General features: G+C 35.6%; 1 protein-coding gene across 3 annotated transcripts in view; it reads right to left on the bottom strand.

Moving 5' to 3' along the window:
* Nucleotides 1-228: 228 nt before the first annotated feature.
* The window catches only part of LOC121316169 (mannosyl-oligosaccharide 1,2-alpha-mannosidase IA-like), a 125,978-nt gene continuing 116,139 nt past the window's right edge, over nucleotides 229-10,067 (bottom strand). For all 3 annotated transcript variants that reach the window (XM_041251029.1, XM_041251030.1, XM_041251031.1), the window contains one exon: nucleotides 229-4,469. In XM_041251029.1, the coding sequence (XP_041106963.1) occupies nucleotides 4,337-4,469 (133 nt within the window). In that variant the 3' untranslated portion in view covers nucleotides 229-4,336. The remainder of the gene's footprint in view (nucleotides 4,470-10,067) is intronic.

The raw sequence follows: 10,067 nt of genomic DNA, 5'->3' as shown, positions 1-10,067 counted from the left end.
CTATAAACCTTTACAGCTACTCTTTCAATGGGGTATTTAGCATTCAAAGTCATCAGGGCTTGAGCATGGCCTAGTATTACCCCAGGCGAAACTTTTACTTTTTTGACGTAGAGAGGCTTCTAAAATTTATGTTTATATTCATCTGCTCTGTCCGACATTAAACACAATTTGTCACCAGCCTGAAACATTTTCATTTTGATATCAATACCATTTACATGAGTTTTTCTTGGGGGGGGGGGCACGACACACACACACACAATCAGAGTGCATGGGTCCGATATGTGGCATCTTCCAGTAAAAACGTGTCTTCTTTCTAGACCTGTACTGGCCCCTGTGGGTCCACAGTATCTTTGAAAGGTAATCCGGCTGTAAATTGAGACTCCAATGTCTCTTTGCTATAGTTGAGCTGGACCTCTATAATGCTTCTGTAGGGGTATGTATTACTACCTTCACTAATCAGCCGTTCTTCTAAAGTTACAACGACTTGTGAAAACATCGTAGGTACGGGATAATTAATAAATCGTACCTGACTAGAATTGTATATCTCCACACCATTGGCTTTAGTAATTTCACATGAAAGCCTTATGAGAGTATTATTCAAATCAAAGTAAACCACACCCTAATAATAAAATATATATTAACATCTCGCACTCACACAAATCAACCTGTATAGGAACAGGCATATTAAAACCACCAGAGGGAGCCACATGGCTTAAAATAAAGGCTGACCCTAAATGACTGGTTCCGTCAATCACAAAGGACATAAGCAGATGTGGGGGGCACAATGCATCACAGGAAGGGGCGGGGATAAACAAGTCACTGGAAGGGGCAGGCTTAGGGGCTATAAATTAATCAATCAAGGGATAATAAAGGCACTCACACATAGTGTCATACCTTTGCTACTTCTGCTCATTTTTTTATTTATTTTTATTGGCTCAATCATAAAATTATAGGTGATGCAAAACTTTTGGCCACAGCTGTACATAAAGGTTATGGATGAAATTCGATAGGTGTTGCAAAAGGCTGGTCTAGTAGCACTGTCATCAACATAGGAACACAGCAGCTGTATCCGCTACACACAACATTTACGTTGTAATCAATTTATTCAGCAGTAAACAATGCAACAAACACATCTTCATGTCCATATGATTTACTAACTCTTCATTCAAAGGATTCTTGCATTTTAAATCTAATTGTATTGGTAAGCTTGAAAAGTGTATTCAAGTTGTCAAGACATTAACATGTATCAGGAAAGCAGCCATTTGAAGCCTTTTCTATGACAATTTACATCACGACAGTTAATTTATTAAAAGGATTTTATTCACAATAGAGAAATGTTACAAATATAGTTATTAAAAATTTCGCAGCTCATTTAAATGATATAATCTGTAACATCATAGATTTATATAAAGGTGGAAAGGCATATGTGCCAGAATGGAATATTTACATATTAAAAACAAATATAACTAACAAAAAAAAACCCACATTTAATTGCATATAAAATGAAAAAAAACTATGTGCAATGGAATGCTTATTCAGGAATAGTGTACAGTGACATATTACAATTTCAACACAAAAGCATAATCATTTCACAAAAAGGCATTGAGATGTACTGTACCACTCATTTATGTCATAAAGCCAGATACTTTTAGATGGCATTTGAAAATAAACCCTTACATTTTTTTTTTTTTTTTTAGTTTTATAGATGCTGGGAAATGACACTTAACTGTACACTATACAGTACATACAAAATTCCAGTATTACCACAGAACATACCCCAAGTGAAACAAAGTAGGCTCATTTTGCAGATAACTACTGTACATACAACTGCAGCTCTCTTTGTTTTTACTCCTTTATAGTTAGATAGGCAATACACCAGTTTAACACCCCCCCCCCAAAAAACAAACAAACAAATATGTCCTAAAATGAGAAGAAATATGCAAATATATACAATGAACCCCTTGACATCCATGTGATCATAAAAGCAATAATCTGTGCACACATTTAGGAACAGCACTATCTGAAATGATTTCCTTTCACTCAATGATATAAAGCAGATTTAGCGAAAGTAAATTGACATTGACATGTACACCATATTAAGCCTCATAAAACAGTATCTTAACAGGATAGAACTTGAAGAATAGCAGAAACAAATAAATGTGCATACTGCTACATTTAGTGTAGCAGAAAATCCAAAAGGATAAAACTATGTACCGGTAGTTATTTTCATTATGTAAAAGATCTGTTTCAGATGCAGTCTCAGAAAAAAAACAAATATTTGTTATGTGTTTTATTAGGCATAACATGGTATCAAAAGACAATGTAAGCAATGCATCAGATGTTTAAAAAAGTAAGGTCGACCAAAATGAGTTGTGTTTTTTCTTCACATTCGTCTATCTAGTTCCGATATCCCCTGGTCCAACAAACAGAATGGGTCAGTAGCCTGTGGAGTAACTTCACCAATTCAGAAAGTACACATCTTTAAACAACTGAAAGGTTAAGTCTGCTTTGATGGATTTTCTGATAAATGAAAGCTGAAGTTAAATAGTCATTTAAAATCAGTTTGATAAACATCAAAACTTCATTTAAACCATGAAAAATGGACTACACTTTGGTTTTAAAACCTTCTAAATAGGGTCTTTGTTACTTCCTAAAAATATTTTGTGTTTGTTTTGTTTTTGTTTCTTTAAGTACATTTTACCAACAGAAACAAACAAACCAAAAAATCCTTCCGGCTTCAACACCCAAGTTTTTATTTTACTGGCTTGCCTACTAATAGGAACTTCATATACAGTAAACATTGTATTGCTGAATAGTTAATAATCCAGTGCAGGACAAGGAGTCCTCTTTATTCTCATTTTATAATGAAACGTTTCCTAATTGTGCTTTTTTACACCACCTAGAATCCCACAACAAATACCACTCTTAATAAAACTAACAAGCGTGTGCCTTCCAAGATAAATTAAAAACAAAACATACTTGGAAGGCAAATCCCCATCATTATTACTTCAATCTCTCTCCTACTTTCACCTGAAGAAGAGACCTCTGAGGTAAAGCTTGTAATTAATTTGTCTAGTTAGTCCAATAAAAGGGATTAATCTCCTTCTCTTTGTCTGTACTTCATCAGTAAAATTCACTAACATGTTTCTAAAATATTTAGATGGATAACATATATTAGATATTGATAGCTTGATTTGAATTAAATCTAAGGGAAAACAGAGAAAATGGAATGTCAAAATTATAAGTAAAATTCATAGTAAATACCACAATGATTGTCCCAATTTTTTTCATTCATAATCCAGCATCTTGCTATGTAAAACTCCATTCAACATCTTTGATACAATCTTGCCACTTAATTGCTAAACACAAATATGTAGATTTATGACACAGACCATTACGAAGAACTGTACAAGAACATATTTAATGATTTGTAATATTTGTCACCTAAAATTGCTATACTGTATCTGCATTCTTTAGCAAAGGGACACAATGACATATTGTCCCCTCATTACTACACTGTCTTTGGGAGGCAAGCACTGAGAGTTTGTAAAGGTAATTTTCCTAGAAATATTTTATTTCCTACTTTGCAGTTGCATATGGGGTGACCACCCTGATCTTGGGGGTGATGCACTGATTTCTGAGTTACAATAGGTGGCAGTGTGGAAGTATGAACCAAGCCACAGTAACCTAAACCATGCCACTACACACAGAACTCAGAAAGCAACTATTTCTTTCCCCAACAAAAACAATGAACTCGGCAATGTGAATATCTATTATTAGACATATTATTCTGAATGACAGATAAGGCCCTATTTTAACATGATTGGATACAATGGCTGTGCACTATGGTAACCAGTATTAAAGTAGAGACCCAGGGCTTCACATTAAAAAGGTGATCTTCGATGTTCAGTGGACACCACAGATGCAAAATGAGAGACAAAACAAACAGAAAAAAAGTTTGTGAATACTAAAGCTTTCTATTCAGTTCATTATGGCTTTTTTGCAACACAGCAAAAATTATAGCTGAAAGCGGCCTCCATCTCCTCACAGAGGAGGAAAGAATCTTGCAGTCTATCTCTGCAGTCAAATCCTTCAATTAGAAAATACAGGGAACATGCAGACTGTTGGCTATATGCTGTAAGGCTGGGGACAAAAATCATGTACATTTACATGAGTTTCATAAAGTCCAGGGGCAAGACTACCTAAATGACCAATAATATTACCCATATTTGCAGACCTACTGATCCATTTCTTCTCAGATTTGATATATGTTACAAGACAGTGGAGTAAAGAATGGATAAGTCTGTCATCTGCCTTTTATAGATGCCACAATTTCTTAAAGAAGTTGGTTTTCTACACTTCTGGTTTCTTCTTCTTTCCTGATGACTGGTAGTGGATGTGCTTCTGTATTGAAGACCCAGTGTTCAAAGGGGAGGTGATCATCTTCTGAAAACAGCAGGTACAGATACCTGGAATGGACAGAAGCAAATCACCAGTGTAAAAGGATTGACATCAAAAGTTAAAATTAAGCCTGCAGTCAAGGTTAAGAAAATTTGATTTTTCAGAGTTCAATGAGTCATGAATGCTAGCACTACTGCATAGCTGATATTTAGCTGTATCTGATAGGGATACATTTGTTAAGAGGTGAAGGTCACACATGTGGTTCTGTAAGGATATTATCCCATTACATGACCCTTCCTTACATTGTTCAAGAGATATCCTGCTAAAAAGGATTTCCTAAGACAAGGCCCTGCAACTCTGAAACAAGGTCACTGACGTGCAAGGTTGTCAAGATACTTTCCCAGTATGAATTAGATTTATCTAGCACACATTGTTCAAGAAATTTCCTGCTAACAAGGGCTTGTTGAATGAGGGATTTACATGCTGGCTGAAAAAACTAAAACAACCAACCTTGAAACCAATCTGATTGCTCTGTTTTATGTCTGTATGTTTCAAAATTACTCTCCATTGATGATAACTAAAACAAAATGGAATCTAGCATCGAGAAGACCCTTTCAACACAGCTCAGAATCGTAAAGGCTCAACATCACCAACTTTTTCCACAGTTTCTGCCTTGTGCATTCAACACACAGAATAGCCTTTGAAAGGAAGCACACACATCGCCATACTATACAGACTGCACATTCTCACCATCACTAAATCTACAGGAATCTTTTCGATAAGGTTTCATCAATTACTATGAGATAACCTCAGTAACTTTGTACTTATCAGTTAATAAGCACTGGCTAAGAATGCTCACAAATCTAACATTTATTATCTGGCCTAACTTTTTATCAGAGATGAAATTGTTTTCAAATTCAAATCTCTGTTAGCCTAAAACTGTCAATGAGGCATAGATTCAGATCTAATTCAGGACATGGAATGCAAAATCAATTAAATGTTCCCTAGTAGGGATATATAAAAATTAGGGCTGCTCCGATCAACAGATTCAATCAGACCAATTAATCAACTAAAGAGTTGATCGCAGTTTTTTTTTTTTTTTTTTTCACAATATAAAAAAAACCCCAAAAAACAAAAAAAAACCAAAAAATCAGGCAGATTTTTTTTTTTTTTTGCATATAACATAAAATCAACCAATAGAAGATCTGAATTTGCTCTGTGGCAGTCCAATCATAAGTGAGCTGAGGCGGGACATAAACAAACTGTTAAAAGTCTTTAGTAGGTTTAACCAGTCAAAGATCTGCCCCTTGCTGTTATGAAGCAAGAACTTTGGGGGAACGTTTTTGATCCTGTTCTATCACTGGAGTCCCATATTAGGAAAATTACTGAAGCATATTTTCACCATTTGAGAAATCTAGCTAAACTTAGATCTATAATGTCTGTATCTGATGCTGAGAGGCTAATGCATGCCTTGGTTTCATCGAGGATCGACTATTGTAATGCACTTTTTTTCTGGGATTCCAAAGTATCTGGTGTCTCGCTTGCAGCTTATTCAGAATGCTGCTGCAATAATTCTAACTAAAACCAGAAAAGGTGAACATATTACTCCTGTCTTGGCCTCCTTACACTGGCTTCCTGTGCAGTTTCAAATTGATTTTAAGATTTTATTTTTAACTTACAAAGCCCTTAATGAATTAGTACATAGTTATTTAGAAAAGAGCTGTTGATCCCATACATTCCTAAGCAGAATCTTAGATCTCAGGATGCAGGGCTCTTGGTTATTCCAAGGGTAAATACTAATAGTATGGGAGGAAGGGCTCCTACATAATGGAATGCTCTGCCTTTTTTTGTCAGAGAAGCTAAGAGTCTTGCTGTTTTTAAGTCAAGATTGAATACTTATTTATATACACAGGCCTTTTAATTATAGTCTTTTTATTATTACTGTGTTTTTTTAATATACATAATTGGAAATGTATTTACTTTTATTTAAAATAGTCTTATTATAATCTTTTATGCAATTTTAATGTTTTATTATGCTGTGTGTATTATGTTTTCTGTAAAGCACCTTGGGGTCTATGACATAAGGTGCTATATAAATGAAATAAAATAAATAAATAAATGCATGTGTCCAATCATGAGTGAGCAGAGGCAGGACATAATTGGGACCAGAGGTGGGATATAAACATGCTAGGGTAAGGGCATAAGAATAGCTAAATTTCGCACGATATTGCTTATTATATTGAGAACTTCGAAATAATATTTCAAATTGCTTTTTAAAAAAAAAAAAAACATGTCTTAGACAACGGAGACATTGTAGTCATTTTGGTTACGAACCAATTTTCAAGAAGAACTTTCTCAGAAAAAATTGTGGTATACACAACAAATACCTGAACTGACACAGGAAGAGAGGGGATATACACATCACTTCCAAAATTCAAATTGTGAAAATGTATACGTGGCTTACCGGTAGCTGTCAATTGTAAACACTATACTGCTGGATCTGTATTTTGTTCAGTACACAAAGGGCAATATGGAACAGCACTGGCTACAGCAATCTAGGGATGTCTAGCAAAGTCAGCACAAAAACACAAGCGTTCCCAAAGTCACTTGTGAACCACTGTTACACTCAAAACTTTTAGACAAACTCGGATTGATGTTCAACTGGATGAGCAGAACCGTACGGATACATCACAATGAGCAAGTAAGAAAAAATCGTGAGGTTCTTAAATGCTTGATTGATTCTGTTTACCTTGGCAAGCACAACTGGCATTCAGAGGGCATGATGAAGGCACCAATTCCTCAAATAGAGGTCATTATATGGAATTGCTTTCTCTGATTTCTGACTACGACAGCATGTTCAGCCATCGCTTGTCAATAGCCAAAGTATTCTCGGGTAACAAGATTCCGAATGGCTTAATCTCTCCTGTGCCTCAGGTTCTGCTAGATGCAAAAGTACAGGAATCCAAGTACGTAGCTATACTGGTAGATTAAACAACCAAAAGAACGGTTGTTTTGTGAAAATGTGTTACATTTACTAAAATAAAAATAATTAAAAAAAGTCCAAATTCCCATTGGGTGTATTTATTTTTTTAGATTCTACAGATTTTTTTGTATTACTATGCCTGACAGCCGTTGTATTGTTATCTTTGTTAAAAATGTGCACGGATTAATCTACCGATTAATTAACCAATGCCCATAAATTAACCGATTGAAAATTTTAAACTGATTGACAGTCCTGATAAAATTATATGAAATATATTATAGGTGTGAGCATCAGGAAAAAATAAATCATCATTAAAAGCATAAAGTGTCCAAGCATAGTGTCAAAAGCAGAGAAGGATGAGCAACACAGATCTGCTATACAGTATGTATGGCAGCCTCCAGTATAAGTGTGGCTAGTCCAAACTGAGGAAAGCACAAGCCCCAACGTTTTTTCTTGTAAGTTTTCTCTTATGATGGATTATTGAAATTTTGAAGAAACTCCAAGCTCAACCACTGGCATTACTGGTTGCCCAAAGTGAAATTGCCACCTTTAGTCCTGCCCGCTTACAAAAAAAAAAGAAAACAAATGTAATAAATAAAATGATATAGGACTTCAGCTATTGTTACAGTTCCTTGCACTGTAGTATCATCGATTATAAAAGCTATTCCATGTAGATTCACTGTGCCTTCTAGCAGAAATCTAAATGTTGCTGCATCAACCAGCTGTGCCGCAGAGCCAACGGGCAGAGATTCCTCAGACCTGGCACTCCGGGCTGGAGCTCTGCCTGAATCATAATCACATTCTTCAGTAACTGCCACAAGCCTCCTTGTCTTCTCTATGCCCTGCTGAATCTTGAGGGAGTCAACTTCCCTCTCCTTTTCTTTAGTTCTCATGACACACAGTCTGACATACTACCAGTTGGGTTTCCTACTCCTTGGCCCCAACCTTCCAAGCTACTGAGAGACACTTCAACAAAGCTCCCCCTTGACTTCTTTTACACCAGCAAGACTACAACAAACCAGGTGCAATTAACTGCATACCAAGCACTGAAAGCAATGTTGAAGTTTTAGATGCGATTACCCATGCTCAAATGAAGCAGGTGAGCACATTAAGTAGAATGCTGTACTGTAGCAGGCATCTACAGAAGGCAGCCCAGTGCAAAGATGCTGCAGACTGCATCTTTTAAGTAAGATGATTCCTGGGCACATGGATGGATGTGCCCAGAAATAAAAGAAAGCATGTTATACTGCCAACATGGAGTTGAAGTTGTCACTATTAATTGTGCCAATAACAAATAATAATAATATAAAAAATTGATTCAATACTTTTATTAAAAACCTGTTAGAAATGAACTGTTTTAAAAGACACCGTTCAAACCTCACTTAGAGGCTAGCCTGATGACCTGGCCATAAATATTCTCCAGGCAACAGTGACAATAATAAATGTTATGACAATTTACATAAGTTGTATAACGTAAAATGTTACTTTATTGTATTTCTATAAACAAGCAGATGCACTGCAACCTGCAACCTGCACACCAATCGAGGCAAAAATCTTTCAGTGATGTTTCTTCAAATAAACTGGAGTTTGAGAATATTTAATGTTGTGACAGGCTGAATTTGTGGTGAAGTCAGGCCAGATGCAGTAACAATAAGAAAGGCAAGGTAATTGCGGTGCAAGGGTGCTATGGCACAGTTTATTTTCAAAGAAAAACAAAATAAATATTTAAATCACAAAAACACACTGCTCATAGAACAAAAAACAGAACAGGTAAACAAAAAATAATCATGAACACAGTACTGCAAATATAGGTCAGGCTGGGCGAATCGCTATCACTGGTTCAATATTTACTTTCTTTTGTTTCGTTTTGATCTCTCTCTCTCTCTCGTTCCTCCTGTGAACACCCCCCCGGAGTGCAGAGAGCTGCAGGTTTAAATGCAGGTGACCATCTCCCAACAAATGAATAACTTCATTCAGGAGATGGGCACCTTCTATGCAAGGTTTTTAATTGTGGATGGGGCTTCCTATCCACTCTGCATAACAAAAGCTATGGCTTCTCGCCGTCATATACACAAATAAACAATAATATGGCTACAGGGTCATATTTACACAATAAATAATAATAATAATAATAATAATAATAATAATAATAATAATAATAATAATAATAATAATAATCCAAAACATACATACAAGCAGGGCCTTGCCCTGCCCCTTTTAATAATGCACAGGGCTCTCTCCTGCTGCCCTGCTACAAATGTCCTTTAAAAGACATTGCATCAACTTGAAAGTTGCTTCAAAAGATACTGGATCCAGCTTAAAAGAGGTATTGTTAAAACATTGTGAGCTGTAATTTGTACCTCTATGGTGAAAGAAGACCATTTGCTGTAAATGATAATCATTTAATAAAAAATGGGTAAAATATACCTTTGCTTGTTTTTCTCTTTAATAGAATAGTACTACACCTACCTATTACAGCCACAAGTATTTGCTCCTATTTTGTAATTTGAGAAGCTAGTTTTAATTGTCAAAGAAAAGTAACAAGTTTACATTTGTTTTCCTTCAAAAGCATCAAGGAAAGCAGTTTATTTTTTTTTTTTTAACAGTTTGTGACATCTAATCTATACATTTGAGTCCTCTAACTGCCCTACAAAACTCTAAATAGATTTATCTCAAAGGGCTG

This window comes from Polyodon spathula, chromosome 5 (assembly GCF_017654505.1).
Source record: "Polyodon spathula isolate WHYD16114869_AA chromosome 5, ASM1765450v1, whole genome shotgun sequence".
In the NCBI taxonomy this organism is placed as follows: Eukaryota; Metazoa; Chordata; class Actinopteri; order Acipenseriformes; family Polyodontidae; genus Polyodon; species Polyodon spathula.
Note: the sequence above shows the minus strand (reverse complement) of the source record. Positions and strands in the feature narration are given on the sequence as shown.